The sequence below is a fragment of the Procambarus clarkii genome, chromosome 30 (assembly GCF_040958095.1).
Source record: "Procambarus clarkii isolate CNS0578487 chromosome 30, FALCON_Pclarkii_2.0, whole genome shotgun sequence".
Taxonomy (NCBI): Eukaryota; Metazoa; Arthropoda; class Malacostraca; order Decapoda; family Cambaridae; genus Procambarus; species Procambarus clarkii.
This window is the reverse complement of record NC_091179.1, coordinates 41508378-41530577: the sequence shown is the minus strand read 5'-3', so window position 1 is coordinate 41530577 and position 22200 is coordinate 41508378. Positions and strand designations below refer to the sequence as shown.

The following is a 22200-nucleotide window of genomic DNA, read 5'->3' as shown; positions in this document are numbered from 1 at the left end:
GACACACATATTCAAAGTAAGTTATCGTGCAAATATGATCGGCGCACGACACTGAATTCTGCCAGGCCAACTACAACAGTATTTTCTTCAAATTCTTGTTACCAATTTTCTTTTTTTTTTAATATTCTATAATTTTCTTTATATTGCTGATCCTTTGTACATACATAAGTCTTTTAAGAGGGACTGGAAGCTGAATCCTCCTATTATTATTATTATTGAAACTTGACATAATGGATGACAAGCCTTATTACCAAAAGAGAGTAAGACAAAAGTTTACAGATATTATAAAGTATATTGAAGAATCAGAGAACTTAATTATAGCTGTACCATCAGAAGTAAAACAATTTGAAAAGCTGTTAAATTCTTGGGTATTATATTTACCTAATCTCCAAAATGTTGTGGTAAAGAGAGGAAATTGTAATAAGTGTTGGTACCAAAGTGAGAATAAAAAAACACTCACTATTTTTAGGTCACCTTTCGAAATAATTATTAAGCAAAATGATATAAAAGTTAGCTCTTCGTTTCTTATGAAAGATGTAATATTATTATTAGTAGAAGCTATTCAAAAAGAAAAGAGAAATATCCATGTATATTGGGATTAATTAATAACAAATATGATAAATTTATATACATTTTTTATAAACATGATATTTAATTAAAATTTCAAATAACATTAAGTATTATATAAAATTTTGGAATATAAAAACCATTAACTAATTTCAAATATATTTCATTGGAAAATATTTCACATTCATTATTATAGAATAAATTTAGAATATTGTTATATGTTACATTTGAATTTTTATGTTTATTTATAATATCCCAAACTTTTAAAATATGAAATTCCGTCTTATCAATATATAACGGATCTATTTGTAGATAAAAATCAATTTCTTCAGTATTTTCGAGGAATTCACTCATTTTTTTAATATTTATTAAAAAAGACATGATCATTCAGTGCTATTCCAAGAAGTACAACTTCAACTAAATTAATGTGAAACATCAACCTCTTCAGGCTTGTGAACCTCGTAACTGACTTAAACCACTCTCCTGACTGATCATCATGAGTTATAATATAAAAAAAAAACACTGCCTAAAATAATAGAAGTTAGCACAAACAAACAAGAGATATTTAAATCAAATAAGGGGAACAAACTTAAACTAAAATTTCAAATGATGATATTAACATTCAGTGATTATTTAAGACACCAGCTAGCTCTAGTAGCCAATGTGATGAACCAATTGGCTTATAATATCAGGTGTGAATAATTTCCTATAAAAATTTGTAAAAATACACTTATATATGTCGATTGAAAAATTTGCTTTAAGGTTGTTAGAGAGGTTCAAAATCTCTTTATCCTCATAGGATGGGATAATCTTAAATATTTTGGCTAAGTTAACATTAGGGATAATATATAAAATTCTTTTGAAAATTTAAAAAAAATCATGTGATGATCCCAAATATATCCTTACATTAGCAAAAGTAATAGTACTTTGCTTGGCTTGAAACTCAAAGTGCATATCTTTCGTTTCAAAAGGGTCAAAGGTTAAAAAAAAGTTACATTTATTTTGACATGGCTTACTCCTTAAAATCCTTTCTTCAGGAGTCCTGAGAACGGTTGGTAGAGTGATACACAGCCTATCAGGTGGTTCCAGTTCCTTAATTGCTTCGCCATATCTCTGGGCACCTTCTTTTCTTATTTTTTTTTTGTGTAGAAAGATAGGTCGACATAAATGACGACGGCGAGGGCGGCGTTGAGGAACTTTTGTCATCTACAAACGAAATGAAACAAATAACTAAGTTGTGTGTTTGTTAGTCATTATTTGTTTGGTGATTGAAGGGGCTGGGCCGGGTTAAGTCTTAGAGTTGTTGAGCCACAAAAAAATAGTTCCAATTGAAGGAGTGAATATTTTTGAAAGAGTTATATACCAGCCACAGGCTCAATAAAACTATGATCTGAGTCACTAAACCCAGAAAAGGAGTCACTTCCCTCTGACTCGTCACCCTGAAGATGAGGAAGAGGAGAATGAGGAGGAGTCGGAGAAGGAGGAGGATGAGGAGGATGGGAAGGAGGAGGAGAAGGACGAGAAGGAGGGGGAGAAGGAGGAGGAGAAGGAGGAGGAGAAGGAGGAGGAGGAAGAGGAGAAGGAAGAGGAGGAGGAGCAGGAGAAGGAGGAGGAGGAGAAGGAGAAGGAGAAGGAGGAGGAGAAGGAGGAGGAGAAGGAGGGGATTGGGAACTTTTAAGAGTCATAGAAATTGTACTGGAAAATTTATCTAGAGAACTAATTGGAGGAGAAGGAGGAGAATGAGATGGTGGGTGTGTTGAGGCAAGGAAGGAAGATTTATCTAGAGAAATTAGAGGAGGAGAGTAAGTAGGAGTCCAATTAAAATCTTCATCCGGCATTTTTTTTTCCATATTTTCAGTTTCCAGTAACTCGGAAAAGGACATGCTTCTTTTCCTTGTATCCTGAATTTCAGAATCTGGATCTATAAAAAAAAATAAATAACCAGCTATGGCTAGGAAAATCTTTTGCTCTGATTTTTCATTTTATAGCCACCACATCTATCCTGAGTTTCGGACAAGGAACTCGGCAGTTATACACTTGAATTGATCCTATGAAGTATGTATGATCATCACCATTCTGTATCGCAAAGACTACAAAGACTATGGCTAATAATATCCTTTATCTCTGGGAATGGCTTCCAGGGTCACGGCACCTTAAAAACAGAAAAGACTTGCTACTCACCTTTTACTTTACTGGAGAAATCTCTTGTTAAACCCTTAGAAAGGTGATTTATAGTAGGGACCCCATGGTCCATACTGTTGGGTGTAGCAGGGACACACTGATGTGTGTGGAACCTCGAGTCCTTTAATATTTATACCCTGACAGGATAGGACTCTCCCGGATGGAGGCAGGGGGGGTGGGGGAACTCCGTTGAGACCACTAGAACGCACAACACCACCCTGACACATCGAAATAATACTCTTACCTTTTAAAAAAATGAATACAATTTCACGAAAGACATTTCTTCTTGTTTTGTTATCAGTACGAGTAATAGTTAGTCACAATCCCCATTTATATACTGAATGTGCAGTCAACGAAAATGGAAAAAGATTAACAATATTTGAAGATTCAATTAAATTTTGGTTTGTAAGAAATAACCTCAATTTTATAATATCTATTTATTACGATAGAAATTTGAATGAATTATTAGGATATAATAATACAGAACAACAGAAATGGTTAAATGCAGAGTTAAAATTTGGGAATGTTTCACAACTATTTATATTAAATAAATTTCAATTACCAGTGAAAAGACGACTGAATCAAAACACAACAAGTAAATTAATAGGAAGATTTGTAATATTTAGCCATATCAATATTCTTCTAGGTTGCCCTCAAGGCTGGCCATACAGAAAATTATCATCATCAATGAAATATGATTTACAAATTGATGCCTCAGGTAACGAAGAAGAAAATCTTATTCTGACGCCCTTAGCAGATACCTATGTTAAGTTTTTAATAGATGGTCAAAGAAAGACACTATGTTTGGATCACAGTCATTCATAAATAAAGGTTGTGAATAATGTTAATAAATTATCAGAAAGGTGTGATACCTTAAATAGAATGTCGTCTGTTGTTATCAAATTTGTGTACGATGAGAATAATATTAAAATATTGGATGAACAAGATAGCATTCTTGACAATATAACAACATATAATAATAAGACTCGTCCTATACTTAAAGTTCTTCGAGAAGATTTAAATGGGACACTCTATATAGCACAGTGTATTGGTAATTGTAAAAAAAGTATTGATTCGCATGCTATTACCTATATGCATCAATATTTGTTTGTTTTGAGTATAATAATAATTATAATTTCAGTAAGTTTATTAATTATTCAATTATATTATATTATATGTGTTAAAAGTAAAAAAAAAAAAAAAAAAGGCAGGAAGAAATAGGAGAGTATATTTCATACGAACTTCCCGAACCACTTTAAACTAAATTTGTGTTAATAAACATCAACATCCCATCAAAAACTTAAACTATTTCTTTATCAATGTCTAATGTATCAAAAAATGCCCCAAACCCCAAACCCCAAACAACCATTGGAATTTAAAACACAATTCTTGAGATAATCCAACATGATTTGATTGATGTGTATAGTTAATCTGGTATACTAATAACGGTGTTTCCTCTTGGAAAAGAAACGATCTAGTACTACTTACTATCGGATATATATAGCAAATATCTTCATTTTTACTAAAAGTTCGGCTTGAAATGAAAGAATTCAACAATGTTAAGTTAATAGGAAGTGCACACTGGTTGTTTTCTACTTTACGTATTTGTACTCTACTTATTCCTTTAAAGAGTAGGATTTCTTTAGTATGTTGGATACCACGATTCAAATGACAAATTATTCTTCCCTCTAATGTTTCCAATGGGTTATTTAATTTAATCTTAACCATGGTCATTTTACATTCATATATTTTACATTCTATATAGTATTTATTAGGATCTGGAAAAGTTTCGTATAATAAGCGTCCCTCTGTTTCTTCATTTATATCTGCATTTATAGTTAATTTTGGATATAAGAAATAAGAGTACGTATAACATGCACCACATGTTATTGAAAATGAAATATTATAAACAGTTGGGATCATTACTATTTCTTTAAATAATTTTGTTTTTGATTGTTGATGTCTTGTTTGCCATGTAGGATGGAATGGGTCATTTATAAATGTCATGTATGGAGTTTTAATAGATAATGGAGCCCATGGAATTATAGAATGAGCAAAACAAACAGTAGTAATTTTTCTTACGGTCAATATTAATAATAATAATAATAATTGATTCCAATCCATTACCTTAATTTATAGGATTAATGACTTTGATTTTCTTGGTCGCACACTTCTTTATATATATATATATTTTGGGAGGATATTGCTCCTGTTTATTATGCAAATCGAACCTTGAATAGTTGGCTTTATTGATGTGTGTTATTAAACCAAACCAACCGTATACCCCCAAAACGGAAAACAGCAAGTAATTATTAATTATTATTATATATGTTTATGTTTTGGTGGCTTTGATGTTCTGCCGGCTCGATTTTAATGTTTTTAAAAGTATAATAAAGGCTCGATTAAGTCCAGGTGGGGCATTCAGGGTTAAATAAACTTTTTCCCATTTGTTCAATCTCGTGTTGTCCTTTGCCTGGTTGGCACTGATGATAACATAGCTAATTCAACCTGTTAACAGGTAGTGGATTTTTTTTTATATTTATTCATTATAAAAGGATATAGATATTTTTTATTAGGTAAGATTACAATTATGATTTCAATCCATACCCCTAAAATGAAACTTGCCAGCTACATAATTGGTCAAGCAAGAGGATCAGCTGCCATTTGTGGAGAATATGCCTCTGCTACATTAGGCGTGTTGAACAGTTATAAAGATATTAAAATATATTGCCTCATTGGGAAGGACTGGCTTGTTGATAAACTTTCAAACTTCATTCCCATCGAATATTCAGGTTATACACTTGTAAAGAATGAAAAAAACAAAAAAAGGAAGGTTCATAGCAATCGCTGAATTAATACATCCGGAAGATGTACCAGTATTGATATACTTTATTGAGTCTCCGTCAATACGAGTATTGCTACCTAAAAACTACATTACCTGGAAAGAACAAATTACATCAAAGTTCACAGTTGCAAATGGTACCCTCGACAATGGAGAACCTCCCAACTTTTCCGATATTGTTGGGAGATTTTATGAAGAAGTAATAAAAACTATGGATACTGATGCCGAAAGATGTGGAATTTTTCCTTCATTTAAAACAGATCAAAAAGTTTGTAAATTGTATCCAGTAGATCTAAGGTTGACATTTATTCATCCCCGTTTTGAAATTAAAAGGAAACGAAAAATCTGTGAGTGGTTTAATGAAGATGAGTATAATATTCCATTTCTTTCAATATTCGAGAGGTTAAAAATACCTGACCTTTGTAATGCTTCTTCAACGACATTACATGAAAGGGAAGGTACTGCAAAGAGGACTATAAAATGTAAATTACAAGGCAAGAAAATTCCCATTGGTCTCTGTGTACCTTCGCTGATATTATGCAAATTTGGTTATAAAAGGGCTGAAATATTGAAAGAGCCTATAACCTTAGGCGTAATGCCTTTAGGAACCAGTAATCAGAATATGGACGAAAAAACTTATGTCATGGGAGCCTTAAAGAAAAGATGGAGTTGTACTCGCAGGAGGAGTGGGCAAATAAATAAGTATCCACAGTATGGAAAGTGTTATGAGCCAGTTGGTCTCATATATGAGTCTCAGATATTTGATAGATTCAGTCATAACCTAATTGATGGTTATATAATATCAAATAATAATGACCAATACTTATTCAGCCCATATGTCTGTCTTGGGTTACTGACTCGAAATATCAAAATCCTTCCTGTCATATATACTCATTTGCTATTCCCCAGAGGAAACGTTTTTGTAATTTAGAAGTCTGATGTAATCTGGTGTGTTCTCGGAAATTGCAAAGTGGCTCCTCCAAATACTATAGTTAATTGTATGAATGACCTCTAATTTTTTATAGGCTTTAGGGGACGTCGCACTTGGCCTACAACTTTCATGTTTGTTTAAGTTAATTTGTTTATATTTGAGTTAAAACGAATTAACTTAAATAAACTAACACAACAAGGAAATCACTCGGCCTTATTAGGCAAATGGGGTCTTTTTTGCATAGTGGCTGAGAAGTACGTTCTATGCCAGAGAACAAACGTCTCGGCCTACTGTGCAAGAAAGACCCCATTTACCTAATAAGGCTGAGTTCATTAGATTATTTTTAGTCTCCTCACCTGTGTTCTATACTCTGTCAGAATCAATCAAAATAACAGTTTGTGAACTGGTAATAAATAATAAGCCCAAATACAAAATATAATTCTTTACTGATGAGCGTTTAAACCAAACCAACCGTATATTGAAAAACGAGCGAAACGGCATTTTATTTTTTGGTGCTACGAGTTTTTACATAAATTTTCATTATGCCGGCATTTTTTGGTACATTTCTGATTATTTCCTTTGCAAATACATCTATGATTTAAACAGGATAAAAGTTTACAGTGGCATACTAATTGTTTCAGGTATCTATTATCACTGAGAAAGTAATTTGATTGTCTACGAACAATCTCACGAAGCCCAAGTTGTTGATTCTTATTAATTTCGTTTGGCATTATTCTTTCGATTGTTTTATCAAAATCGTTTCTTGATAGATATTGGTTAATCGTTCCAAATTTTGTAGCTACACGATATAAATCTCTTTCATTGTCTATTTCGATGATAATTCCACTGATTGTTCGCATTCCTGTTTTGTTTTCCCTATCTTCTTTAGGTATTATCACATTAACAGTATCATATAGGCTAACAGGTGTTACATTTGCCGATGACAATTTTAACATTTTTGAGGCATTAGTTATCTGACGCTCATAAACTTTGCTTCTAATAGTTCCTAAATGTTCAATATGTAAATTATATGAATCGTTATTTACTTCAGAATTATTATTATCATTAGGTTTACCATCTTCTAAATTACATAATCTTCTATTTATTATTACTTTAGGCGACAGCACAATACCAGGTGATGATGGTGTTGGTGGTGATAATATAGGGGGTAATGAAGGTGGCGGTATTTGTGGCGGGGATAACATGGAATTAGAGGCAGTTGTAGCACCAGCAGAAACAGTAACCTCCTCAACCTCATCAAAAATTATTTCTTCCATGTCTGGCAACGGTGAAGGTGAAGAAATCTGACGCAGCAGCGGACTTGATGATGACAGGGAATACTGCAATTATATATATATATAAAAAAAAAATATTTTAGTATACAGAAATTAATTGAGGACTCTTGTTTTCCAAGGTTGAACTGAAAACAAAACCAATAAATATTAAGGAATTTTACCTTTGCTTCTTTGCCTCTTTTTTCTTCATCCTCTTTGTCTTTTTCTTCTTCTTCTTCTTCTTCTTCTTCTTCTTCTTCTTCTTCTTCTTCTTCATTGTCATCATAGTGACAGTTATTGAACAATTGGCTATATATTGAGGGCGAAAGACGAATCTTGATAACTATTGGCGGTTCTATACCAAAAACTGCCTTGTAAGGCGATACGCCAATTCCACGTGAATATGCTGTGTTTTTGGTGAATTGCACAAAGGGAAGTCCAGCTGACCAATCTCGCGTTTGATTTTCACACATCCAACTGCCAAGCATTTTGATTACATCCCCATTCGCACGTTCAATGCTCCCTTGGCTCTGTGGATGACGAGGTTTGCTATTAATGAGGAGCATGTTGGGCCACATTTCGTTTTTTAGCTCTTGAATGACCTCTGCCACACAATTCACGGCCGTTATCGCTCTGTAAAATTCGTAGGGCTCCCAAGAGAGTAAATATATCGAGTAAGTGGCGTGCCACTTCAATCGCCCGTTTACTGCGAAGAGCTCGTAAAACCGAAAACTTTGTTAAATGATCCTGATAATGTAAAATATATTTATACACACATCCTCCTTCTTTTTGCATATTTATTAAGTCCATTTGTCCTCGCTCCGCAAAACTCGCCGATACAATGGGCCGTATTACCCCTTTTTTTCGTCGAGGAAGTCGTTTCAAATTGCATATGTGGCAGAGTGAAATAAAGAGTTTCACCGATTGTTGAGTGACGTTAGCGATAGTTTTACTTACTTCAAAATAAGTTCTTTTTTCTCCTCCGTGACAAACTGCTCTGTGTGCATCATAAATCGTATCATACAATTGCCCTTGATGTATGAAACGACGACACATCCGGCCAGGATCAGCTGTTGTTCCTGTTGTTGTTGTTGTTGTTGTTGTTACAGCCGTAGTAGAATGACGATTGTCACTGGTCAGTTTACGCTTGGTCCCCCGCTTCATTCTTCGTTCAGTTTCGCCGATGGTTACTAAGACGTCATCCCCAAATAGATTTTTGACATCATATCGAGACAATAGATCATATTCATGAGATGTCTTTGTAGTCAGTTTCAATTTAGCATTTTTGACTTCCTCAATATATTGTGATAATTTTTCTCGAGTGAAAATTTTCCGGCTTCCATGCCCACCTTTTTCCAACATTTGGCTAATTTTTAATTCAAATTCCTTTTTTTGTATCACCTCTTCTTCTCTCTCACACCCTTCATTAACTTTTTGTCCCAAAGGTAAAGACGTGGATGATGAAGGTAATGGTTCTTCATCAACACTAGTATTGTTATTATCACTTCTTTCTTGTTGTTTCTGTCCACATGTTAATGGAGAGGAAATTGTAGGTGTGTCCTCCATGCTGGAGCAAAATCGACTGACTCTGATATTAACCCTCACACGCTGAATATTTTATATTGACCAATCACTGGCAGGCTTTCTTGGTTAAGCTGGCAGTTTACAGTTTGTGCTTATTTGACTAAATTAAAATGACACTGACATTTTAACTGAAACTTGAACTTATTTGACTAAATTCAAGTTTCAGTTAAAATGTCAGTGTCATCAATACCTAGCAAAATTATTATAATACTTTGCCTAATTGGCAGAGTGTACTTATTGTATGTGGAAAACCAAAAAACAAAAAAAACAAACAAGGAACTAGACTAAAATTTAATTTATTGACTATCGTCAATTCAATGTGTGTATGTTGCGGGTTACAAACAAAAAATCAGTGTAGCATCATACCCTCCCTGAGAGAGTGAAATATCATCAGTTCAATGTGTGTTGCTGGTTACGAACCAAAAAAATTCAGTGTAGCATCATACCCTCCCTGAAAGGGTGAAGGGAGGTGTTAAAAGCAAAACAATGATAGGGTTAATTACCAATGATTGAATGTTGTTTGGGGAAGTTGGTTGACGGTTAGCCAATTTCCTTAACTCTCAAAACTTAGCTGATGTTCTTCTTTATGTTAACGACCACTTGTATATCTTCCTTAAGTATGTTAACTATAGCCTGAAGTGCATCCTGCTGCCATTTTAAGTATTGTGATATATCCTGCACTTTGTCAACAACCAGTCCATACCGTTGGGCTCGCAGAAAACTACCAGGCTTTATAGACTGAGCTATTAGTTCATTCAAACATCCCTTAAGGTCCTGCAGCTGCATATACAAGTTTTCTAATCGCAGTCGAATCTGATCCTCTGTTTCTTCTAGTGGAAGAGTTTTTTTCCTTTCAACCTCTTGTGCTGACACCAATTTTAGAACTCGGCGCATTATATTTGTCTGTTTCAACTTAAAATTCTGAATGGCAGCTTTAATTGTCGTCTGCATACAACTTAATTGTCTTATATCATCCATGATATTCTTCATATTATTATGAAGTTTATTGCCATATTCTTCTTGATACTTGAACTGTTTCTCTAATTCCTGAAATCCCACTTTTACAACAGGTATCAATTTCTTTGGGTCAGGATATTTTCGCTTGCCCAGTTCCCACAATGCTGGATCAATTCCTATAAACAATTAATAATTTATTTTAATTTTTAATTCCACAAATGTAGGTACAATAAAAAAATACCCCGTAATATCTTCACTTTTGTCATTATGTCACGATAAGTAGATGGATTGGTCATATCAAAATCATTTACCTCTTTGCGGTGTATCAAGATATTTCTTCATTTGTTGTTCAGTTAAAGTCAACATTGGAATAATCTGTTCAATAAACAAATTCTGAAACAGAAAAAGTAGGCATTTTTGTCTCTGTCTGGCTATCTACCTGCCTGTCTGTCAAAAAATGTTCCATTAATAATGTCCCTTTTAAGCTAATTTGATTATTTAAGCCAACCTGTTATCAAATCCTATGAAATAGATTGGTGCAAGCTATAATAAGGCTTACTTAGGCTTACCTTAAAAATTGGATTGTATGATGCTCTTAACATATGACTAAAGGTGTCAGTGGTAGATGCACGTTGAATCTCTCCTAGAAGGTATATATTTATAATATAGAGCAGTTTGCATAATACCATACTTGAAATCATCTTTTATGATATTAATTATTATTAGGGGAAATCATTATAAAATCTTTAAATTCTTTTACCATTAGGAAAAACTTGCTGAATGTAAAATCTGAAGTTCGTTTTGTTTGGTACTTCAGCAGCAAAAATTTCATTAACAACAACTTCATTACCTCCGAATAATAGACTCAATGCTGAAATAACTTCCTGTTTGTAGGCCCTGGAAGAATAAAAAAAAAATAAAAAAACATTTTTTAATGTTCCCGGACCCTAGTCATATTTAACAATGAAAAATTATTAGAATATTATACAAGTATATGAATATTAATTACTTACTCCACTTCTGAAAGGCCCCTTCCAATTATAATTTGCACAATACCATCTTCATTACGATAATTGGGAATTTTTGTATAGCAAACTACTTTGAAACGACAATATGGATTTTCAGATGTGAACTCTACAGGTGACATATTGGACGAATAATAACCTGGAATAAAATTCATAAAATTATACTTTATTTTAATTATATACATTTTACAATATTATAAACAACTAGTCAAATCTACTAAGTTTTCCATAATGGTTTACTCACTACCTCATCGAAAAAAAAGCTCCACATATTTACCTTTACCAAACCCCCAAAAAGCTTGAAGTTGATTCCACTTTCGCAAGACCTCATCATTTTCATTATTGAAGTAGGAAGGAGCACAGATTGCAATATGTAATGCCATTGATGATGAGCCCGGTTGTTGGTGAAGCATCTGAAACTGATGATTGCCCCTATTTGATTTGACCAGTGAAATAAAAACAATGTTCATCTAATTCTCACACATTATGGTGAAACAATTTAACGCACCATCTCACCAAATGACCTACAACAGATCACAATTGCCATATGTTTGTAAATATATATTAATTTAACTAGTCAGTGGTATGATGAAAACATTCAATACAACATATCACTAACTAGTACAAATCAATAAATATCCAGCGGCAGGCCTCCGTTGCAGAAATAGGGAAGCGTCTTTTCTTCACAAAGGTTCGTTTGTCAAATATTAGGGAAAAAACAAAACACTTAACATGTGCAAATCAATATCATCATGCGCTTTCTATGATGGTGAACACTAAACATTAACTTATACTTGAGAGGGCCCCATTAAATGTTGATAGGTCGAATTAAAAATTTTAACAATAATATATATCCAGCAGACAACATCAATTATTGAGTTAACAACCACACTTCTTTTTGGCAAGACGAAACTTTATAGTTGATCTGGTGGTTTTCAGTCTATGACAAGCAGGCAACCCACAATCATCATTAACACATGAAGACACATGTGTATGCAAGAGGGTTGAATATGAGATTAACACCGAACAATGTAGATGTCTAGAAACTACTACATGATGACGAACCCGGCGAAACATTAAACAAATCGGGGTACAAGTTTTTTTTTGACATGATGCACTGTGGGCAAATTCATACAGCAACACATCGGTTCCATCGTGGTTAGCAAACCATTCTAATATTTGTAATAAACTTTGAGTATTAATTTCACAATAACGTTGTTTTTTTTATATAGTCTCAGGCGTTATATTAACCAACTTTCTCAAAGCCACATTTTCATCATTGGAATGGATATGGTTTTCTTCTATTTTAACAATAATAGACTTGCTAGTTGAAGTAGTATCTTTTTTCTCTTTTATCTTCTTCTCTTCGGCTCCCTCACTGATATCGCTAATATCATCCTAGAAAGATTAGATTTCATCACAAATGCACCTGAGACATTATTTATTTATTTATTATAATATAGTGTCCAAAGCTTCATCATGCTTATCATAAAATACCTTTTAGGCGTACTTACACCACAAGATTCCTTATATAGCTCCATTACACAGTAGCCCGTATTACTACTGAACAGGATTCTGGCATACTGATTGACTGGACTGGATACGGAGGCTCTTATATATTGTATCACCGGCATATTGCATGGAACTTAATGTAATGATTCATTTCTCTCTTTGAATTATATTCATTGGTGAATATAAAATAGAAAAGTTGATTCAATGGCGATAACCAAACTTGGTGTTTACATCGGACGATAGTAGCACTGCTTGGTAATCATGTGATATGTTGATATTTTATAAAGAAGATTATGGTTTGGTTATTATGTCCATAATCACATACCTCATATTTTGTAGTCTTGTAATTAATGGAAAGAGAGAATGTAAGGTATTTAATTCATTATTCATCAAGTCAAAATATAAATATGATAAGTAAAATAGTAAAAGATAATAGATATATATTTTTATTTTTATTTTATATTAAATTATTTATATTCTATATAAAAAAAACATGTTCTATTCCATCCATCAACTTATTAACTAAAAGTCTGAATCTAATGTAAAAAAAACTGTATTGATCTGAATTCATTACACCATATTTTTTATATTCACTTACTTTTTTTTCAAAAAAATTAGTTTTCCCTTCTAATGAGATATTTTCCATAAAGTCAAATGGATTTTCTACATTATAAAGTTTCTTATAACCGAGTTCAAAGAGAAGTCGGTCAGCCACAAATTCTATATACTTCCCCATTAGATCACAGTTCATACCAATAAGTTTTATTGGCAAGGCATCTGTTAAAAATTCTTGTTCAATCTTCACAGCATTATCAATGATAGAATATACATATTTCTGATCAGGCTTATTAATCAAGTACTTAAATATCAAGCAAGCAAAATCTGTGTGTAACCCTTCATCTCTAGAAATCAGTTCATTACTGAAGGTTAGACCTGGCATTAAACCACGTTTTTTTAACCAAAATATTGCAGCAAATGAACCACTAAAGAAAATACCCTCTACTGCAGCAAAGGCAACAATGCGTTCGGCATATGTTGCCGTTCTATTGGTAATCCACCTTAGAGCCCAATCAGCTTTTTTCTTAACAGCTGGCAGCGTTTCAATAGCATTGAATAATCTGTTCTGCTCCTGTAAATCTTTTATGTATGTATTAATAAGTAAACTGTACATTTCATTGTGAATATTTTCCATGGCAATCTGAAAACCATAAAAACACCTCACTTCTGGTATTTGTACTTCTTGGCAGAAACGTTCAACAAGATTTTCATTGACGATACCATCTGATGCGGCAAAAAATGATGGAACATGTGAAATGAAGTGACGTTCCTCTTCATTAAGTTTCTGTTCCCAATCTACAATATCCTTTGACAAGTCTACTTCTTCAACTGTCCAAAATGATGCTAGCGCCTTCTTATACATTTTAAAGATATCATGATTTTTAATTGGGAACAGTGTAAAACGTCCTGGATTTTTAATCAAAAAGGGTTCAATCATCTGAAAAAAATATATAAATAAATAAATAAAATATTTATTTTAACATTGTGTTCACTATCATAGCATAATAAACGAATGAAATTATTGAATTTTGAGTATAAAAGAGATTAATTTACTACGTACATGTTCTTCCATCCTATATTTTATGTAAACTAAAATAGGTACACATACATATATATATATATATATATATATATATATATATATATATATATATATATATATATATACATATACATACACACACATATATATATATATATATATATATACTGTATATATGGTTAGGTAGCCAAAAAAGTTAGGTTAGGTTAGGTTAGGTAGGTTAGGTAGTCGAAAAACAATTAATTCATGAAAACTTGGCTTATTAGGCAAATCAGGCCATACATAGTAGGCTGAGTGCTTTTCTTTATTTTCGATAATGTGTTTCCAATTTGTTTATTTGAATTATTACTATTATATTACATTATAATCATGATTTATTAACTTAATTGTGTTAGTTTAGGTTAATGTTATGATAGGAAGGGTAGACAATTTCTGGAAAAATACATGAATTTTGTTAAAATTTGGCTTATGACCTAGTAACATGAAGAGAGCAGGCAAAATTACCTTGCTCTTTTCGTTGACAGGGCTGGAGCTTATTACTCTGGCGGTGTCTTGTGCTGCTTTTCTTTGACACGCTTCCCAATAAGCAGTATCTTCTTCCCCTTCCATTATAACACCAGGCAGTCATACTTCCTATGTTTTGAAGGCATACCAATTGAACCTGATTGTGACTCACGGCTGTGTTTGTTGCTATTTACTTCAGTAACAGTATATTCACTCTCTGGGAGAACTTCAGAAGGGTATATAGGGGGCATTTCATTGTTCCAAGTATCAAGTAGATTTACTCTCAATTTTTCAGAATTGATATTCCCTATATCTTCTGTTAAAATATTTAAAGATTTTAAATGGTTTTTAATACTAATGTCTGCAAATTCATATGAAAGGTACTTATTTACCAATACAAAATTTCGTTCCCAGTCATTCATACTTAAAATAATATTAACATCTTCAAAATGTTTTAAATTAAAGTTTTCCACTTTATTTATTGAGGGCCAAGTAATTGAAGCACATTTTATAATAATTATTTCACTGTTTTGAAGATCAATTAATACGTCTGCAAATGTTTTTCTTACATTTATCAATGAAACATTATCTAATATAAGTAAAAATGAATTTTCCAGTAAATGATACAAGTTGATTGTTGGATTAAAGTTTCTAAAAATTCCACTTTTATTTTTAAATTATTTCTCCATATGACAATTTTATCCCACACTTGAATTATATTTTGGGGGGCTGCTAGTATTATAACAGAATATTTTCTGGGGTAGATTTCATATTGCTTTTTCATGGTTTACAAAAAAAAAAAAAAAAAGCAACTGCGCCACCCTTGTTGACAGTTGAGATCTTGAAGAACAAATAGAACCAATATCACCATCATTTTATAATTATCTGAAAATGATAAAAAAAATAGTTCTTTGTATATTATAAGCTCAGAAATATATAAAGATGTGTTGATACAAGAGTAGAATGAATAATTTGTTCCCAAGAAAAAATCTACGTACCTTATTTTTTATATAATTATCTTTTTAGTAATAATATTTAAACAGGTTAGTATATCATGCTTTACAGTATTATAAATCCTACATTTTAACCGTGATCCTAAATTTAACCACAGCAAATGGATCACTCATTATATTAATATTTTTTGACCACATTTTACATATAATAATATTTTCACCTGGGCTAAGTTTCAATTGAATAGGAAGAAGTGGGGCATAATATCCATCTATATGTTCCTTGGTTGGAAAATAATAAACAGGAAAACCTTGCGGAGTATATTTGTTTGGACTATTAACCCAAATATGTGAACAAGATACCCATACACATTTTGGTAACTTATTACCATTAGCAATTGAGCTTTTCTTCATATTTTCACGCAGGCTTGTAATCTCATGATCTGAAGAGAGTGGAAGATCTTCAATTCTATCATATACATTAGGTAAAAAATTTCGAAGATTACGAATAGATAATAAAATTATCGGTGTTAAGGTATTAAAATACCAATTTTCTTTTCTAAATTGATCAAATATGGATGTATCAAATTTACAAAATACATTATTATTTTCATCATTAGGATTAATCGTTGTATCATCATTACAATTAACTGTATTTACATGAGAAATCGTATCGTAACCACGATTTTGGTCCATATAATACTTACTTTCAAAGACAACATACAGACCAGCAGGTTTAGTACTAGTTTTTGTAATGAAATTCATTGAGAGTTGAGGATGCTGAGTTGAAATTGTTGACCTATTTCTTGAATAATATAAATATATAATTAAAAAGATCACAATTAAAAATATCATAAATATTATAATATATAAGGAATTTGATAGTGACATTATTATTTTATTTTATATAAAAAAATGTCTCTCACATCTAAACTAATAATGTATACTAATAATTATATTATATATTAAACGAAACAACATTCTTGTTTACTTAGTTGTGTTAGTTTTGATACGACGGTCATCTAGTCAATATGTGGGGTTACCTGCAGGGGTCACGACTATCCTCAGTTCGAATCTACACATGAATAATCTTCCATTTAGACCACCACACAGCTGAGTGGATACGAACATTGGATAGCGTCTTTCACCCTGATACCCCTGTTTCCTAAGAGTGCTGTCAGGTGCTGCTTCCTGGGGGTAGAAAGAGACCTGGTCTAGGACCGGTCTGCGGGGACACTAAATAGTCCCTAAATCATCTCAAGATAATCTCAGGGTATTTAGTATATATATATATTATATATATATATATATATATATATATATATATATATATATATATATATATATATTTATATATATATATATATATATATATATATATATATATATATATATATATATATATATATATATATATATATAACTGAAAACTCACACCCCAGAAGTGACTCGAACCCATACTCCCAGAAGCAACGCATCTGGTATGTACAAGACGCCTTAATCCACTTGACCATCACGACCGGACAAAATGAGGTGATAGCCGAGGCTATTTGAACCACCCCACCGCCGGCACTCGGATAGTTATCTTGGGCATAGCATTTTACCAAATCACCTCATTCTTTGGGGCAACACGTGAGGAACACAAATGCGAACAAGCCTGAATGGTCCCCAGGACATATGCAACTGAAAACTCACACCCCAGAAGTGACTCGAACCCATACTCCCAGAAGCAACGCATCTGGTATGTACAAGACGCCTTAATCCACTTGACCATCACGACCGGACAAAATGAAGTGATAGCCGAGGCTATTTGAACCACCCCACCGCCGGCACTCGGATAGTTATCTTGGGCATAGCATTTTACCAAATCACCTCATTCTTTGGGGCAACACGTGAGGAACACAAATGCGAACAAGCCTGAATGGTCCCCAGGACATATGCAACTGAAAACTCACACCCCAGAAGTGACTCGAACCCATACTCCCAGAAGCAACGCATCTGGTATGTACAAGACGCCTTAATCCACTTGACCATCACGACCGGACAAAATGAGGTGATAGCCGAGGCTATTTGAACCACCCCACCGCCGGCACTCGGATAGTTATCTTGGGCATAGCATTTTACCAAATCACCTCATTCTTTGGGGCAACACGTGAGGAACACAAATGCGAACAAGCCTGAATGGTCCCCAGGACATATGCAACTGAAAACTCACACCCCAGAAGTGACTCGAACCCATACTCCCAGAAGCAACGCATCTGGTATGTACAAGACGCCTTAATCCACTTGACCATCACGACCGGACAAAATGAGGTGATAGCCGAGGCTATTTGAACCACCCCACCGCCGGCACTCGGATAGTTATCTTGGGCATAGCATTTTACCAAATCACCTCATTCTTTGGGGCAACACGTGAGGAACACAAATGCGAACAAGCCTGAATGGTCCCCAGGACATATGCAACTGAAAACTCACACCCCAGAAGTGACTCGAACCCATACTCCCAGAAGCAACGCATCTGGTATGTACAAGACGCCTTAATCCACTTGACCATCACGACCGGACAAAATGAGGTGATAGCCGAGGCTATTTGAACCACCCCACCGCCGGCACTCGGATAGTTATCTTGGGCATAGCATTTTACCAAATCACCTCATTCTTTGGGGCAACACGTGAGGAACACAAATGCGAACAAGCCTGAATGGTCCCCAGGACATATGCAACTGAAAACTCACACCCCAGAAGTGACTCGAACCCATACTCCCAGAAGCAACGCATCTGGTATGTACAAGACGCCTTAATCCACTTGACAATCACGACCGGACAAAATGAGGTGATAGCCGAGGCTATTTGAACCACCCCACCGCCGGCACTCGGATAGTTATCTTGGGCATAGCATTTTACCAAATCACCTCATTCTTTGGGGCAACACGTGAGGAACACAAATGCGAACAAGCCTGAATGGTCCCCAGGACATATGCAACTGAAAACTCACACCCCAGAAGTGACTCGAACCCATACTCCCAGAAGCAACGCATCTGGTATGTACAAGACGCCTTAATCCACTTGACCATCACGACCGGACAAAATGAGGTGATAGCCGAGGCTATTTGAACCACCCCACCGCCGGCACTCGGATAGTTATCTTGGGCATAGCATTTTACCAAATCACCTCATTCTTTGGGGCAACACGTGAGGAACACAAATGCGAACAAGCCTGAATGGTCCCCAGGACATATGCAACTGAAAACTCACACCCCAGAAGTGACTCGAACCCATACTCCCAGAAGCAACGCATCAGGTATGTACAAGACGCCTTAATCCACTTGACCATCACGACCGGACAAAATGAGGTGATAGCCGAGGCTATTTGAACCACCCCACCGCCGGCACTCGGATAGTTATCTTGGGCATAGCATTTTACCAAATCACCTCATTCTTTGGGGCAACACGTGAGGAACACAAATGCGAACAAGCCTGAATGGTCCCCAGGACATATGCAACTGAAAACTCACACCCCAGAAGTGACTCGAACCCATACTCCCAGAAGCAACGCATCTGGTATGTACAAGACGCCTTAATCCACTTGACCATCACGACCGGACAAAATGAGGTGATAGCCGAGGCTATTTGAACCACCCCACCGCCGGCACTCGGATAGTTATCTTGGGCATAGCATTTTACCAAATCACCTCATTCTTTGGGGCAACACGTGAGGAACACGTGTTTGATTTGGTAAAATGCTATGCCCAAGATAACTATCCGAGTGCCGGCGGTGGGGTGGTTCAAATAGCCTCGGCTATCACCTCATTTTGTCCGGTCGTGATGGTCAAGTGGATTAAGGCGTCTTGTACATACCAGATGCGTTGCTTCTGGGAGTATGGGTTCGAGTCACTTCTGGGGTGTGAGTTTTCAGTTGCATATGTCCTGGGGACCATTCAGGCTTGTTCGCATTTGTGTTCCTCACGTGTTGCCCCAAAGAATGAGGTGATTTGGTAAAATGCTATGCCCAAGATAACTATCCGAGTGCCGGCGGTGGGGTGGTTCAAATAGCCTCGGCTATCACCTCATTTTGTCCGGTCGTGATGGTCAAGTGGATTAAGGCGTCTTGTACATACCAGATGCGTTGCTTCTGGGAGTATGGGTTCGAGTCACTTCTGGGGTGTGAGTTTTCAGTTGCATATGTCCTGGGGACCATTCAGGCTTGTTCGCATTTGTGTTCCTCACGTGTTGCCCCAAAGAATGAGGTGATTTGGTAAAATGCTATGCCCAAGATAACTATCCGAGTGCCGGCGGTGGGGTGGTTCAAATAGCCTCGGCTATCACCTCATTTTGTCCGGTCGTGATGGTCAAGTGGATTAAGGCGTCTTGTACATACCAGATGCGTTGCTTCTGGGAGTATGGGTTCGAGTCACTTCTGGGGTGTGAGTTTTCAGTTGCATATGTCCTGGGGACCATTCAGGCTTGTTCGCATTTGTGTTCCTCACGTGTTGCCCCAAAGAATGAGGTGATTTGGTAAAATGCTATGCCCAAGATAACTATCCGAGTGCCGGCGGTGGGGTGGTTCAAATAGCCTCGGCTATCACCTCATTTTGTCCGGTCGTGATGGTCAAGTGGATTAAGGCGTCTTGTACATACCAGATGCGTTGCTTCTGGGAGTATGGGTTCGAGTCACTTCTGGGGTGTGAGTTTTCAGTTGCATATGTCCTGGGGACCATTCAGGCTTGTTCGCATTTGTGTTCCTCACGTGTTGCCCCAAAGAATGAGGTGATTTGGTAAAATGCTATGCCCAAGATAACTATCCGAGTGCCGGCGGTGGGGTGGTTCAAATAGCCTCGGCTATCACCTCATTTTGTCCGGTCGTGATGGTCAAGTGGATTAAGGCGTCTTGTACATACCAGATGCGTTGCTTCTGGGAGTATGGGTTCGAGTCACTTCTGGGGTGTGAGTTTTCAGTTGCATATGTCCTGGGGACCATTCAGGCTTGTTCGCATTTGTGTTCCTCACGTGTTGCCCCAAAGAATGAGGTGATTTGGTAAAATGCTATGCCCAAGATAACTATCCGAGTGCCGGCGGTGGGGTGGTTCAAATAGCCTCGGCTATCACCTCATTTTGTCCGGTCGTGATGGTCAAGTGGATTAAGGCGTCTTGTACATACCAGATGCGTTGCTTCTGGGAGTATGGGTTCGAGTCACTTCTGGGGTGTGAGTTTTCAGTTGCATATGTCCTGGGGACCATTCAGGCTTGTTCGCATTTGTGTTCCTCACGTGTTGCCCCAAAGAATGAGGTGATTTGGTAAAATGCTATGCCCAAGATAACTATCCGAGTGCCGGCGGTGGGGTGGTTCAAATAGCCTCGGCTATCACCTCATTTTGTCCGGTCGTGATGGTCAAGTGGATTAAGGCGTCTTGTACATACCAGATGCGTTGCTTCTGGGAGTATGGGTTCGAGTCACTTCTGGGGTGTGAGTTTTCAGTTGCATATGTCCTGGGGACCATTCAGGCTTGTTCGCATTTGTGTTCCTCACGTGTTGCCCCAAAGAATGAGGTGATTTCGTAAAATGCTATGCCCAAGATAACTATCCGAGTGCCGGCGGTGGGGTGGTTCAAATAGCCTCGGCTATCACCTCATTTTGTCCGGTCGTGATGGTCAAGTGGATTAAGGCGTCTTGTACATACCAGATGCGTTGCTTCTGGGAGTATGGGTTCGAGTCACTTCTGGGGTGTGAGTTTTCAGTTGCATATGTCCAGGGGACCATTCAGGCTTGTTCGCATATATATATATATATATATATATATATATATATATATATATATATATATATATATATATATATATATATATATATAGATATATATTAAATTATTGTTGACTCGAGCTCCTTTTTTATCTGTGATATAAATGCTAAAATTATATTGATCTCATTTTCAATTACATCAGTTAGAATATTATCTCTGTGTGATGTTAATGTTTCACTAAAGGCTTCCTCAAGAACTGTTGGAGTATAATTCAACAAATGAAGGCAACCATAATTATGAACATGTTGAGCCACATTACATTTGATTTCATCTGTATGGAATGAGCTGTAAATAATCTGTGCATGACATAAACCATATGGATTCTGGCAACTCAGTTGTTGATTAACATTATTAGATAACGGTGATGGTGGAGATGATGTTAGTTCAAGTTGAGATGGTGGTTGGGAAGAAGAAGGTAGTCTAGGATTATGAATAGGTTTTCGTGATGTAACTTTATATGGATTTTGGGGGTGGG

At 35.5% G+C, this 22200-nt stretch overlaps 1 protein-coding gene across 1 annotated transcript in view; it reads right to left on the bottom strand.

Moving 5' to 3' along the window:
- Positions 1-9946: 9946 nt before the first annotated feature.
- The window catches only part of LOC123749868 (nuclear pore complex protein Nup54-like), a 47608-nt gene continuing 35354 nt past the window's right edge, over positions 9947-22200 (bottom strand). The window contains exons 3-10 of the mRNA XM_069333846.1: positions 16317-16396; positions 15104-15293; positions 11639-11793; positions 11350-11500; positions 11097-11233; positions 10906-10979; positions 10648-10729; positions 9947-10512 (exon numbers count right to left, since the gene is read on the bottom strand). Coding sequence (XP_069189947.1) covers positions 9947-10512; positions 10648-10729; positions 10906-10979; positions 11097-11233; positions 11350-11500; positions 11639-11793; positions 15104-15293; positions 16317-16396 — 1435 coding nt within the window. The remainder of the gene's footprint in view (positions 10513-10647; positions 10730-10905; positions 10980-11096; positions 11234-11349; positions 11501-11638; positions 11794-15103; positions 15294-16316; positions 16397-22200) is intronic.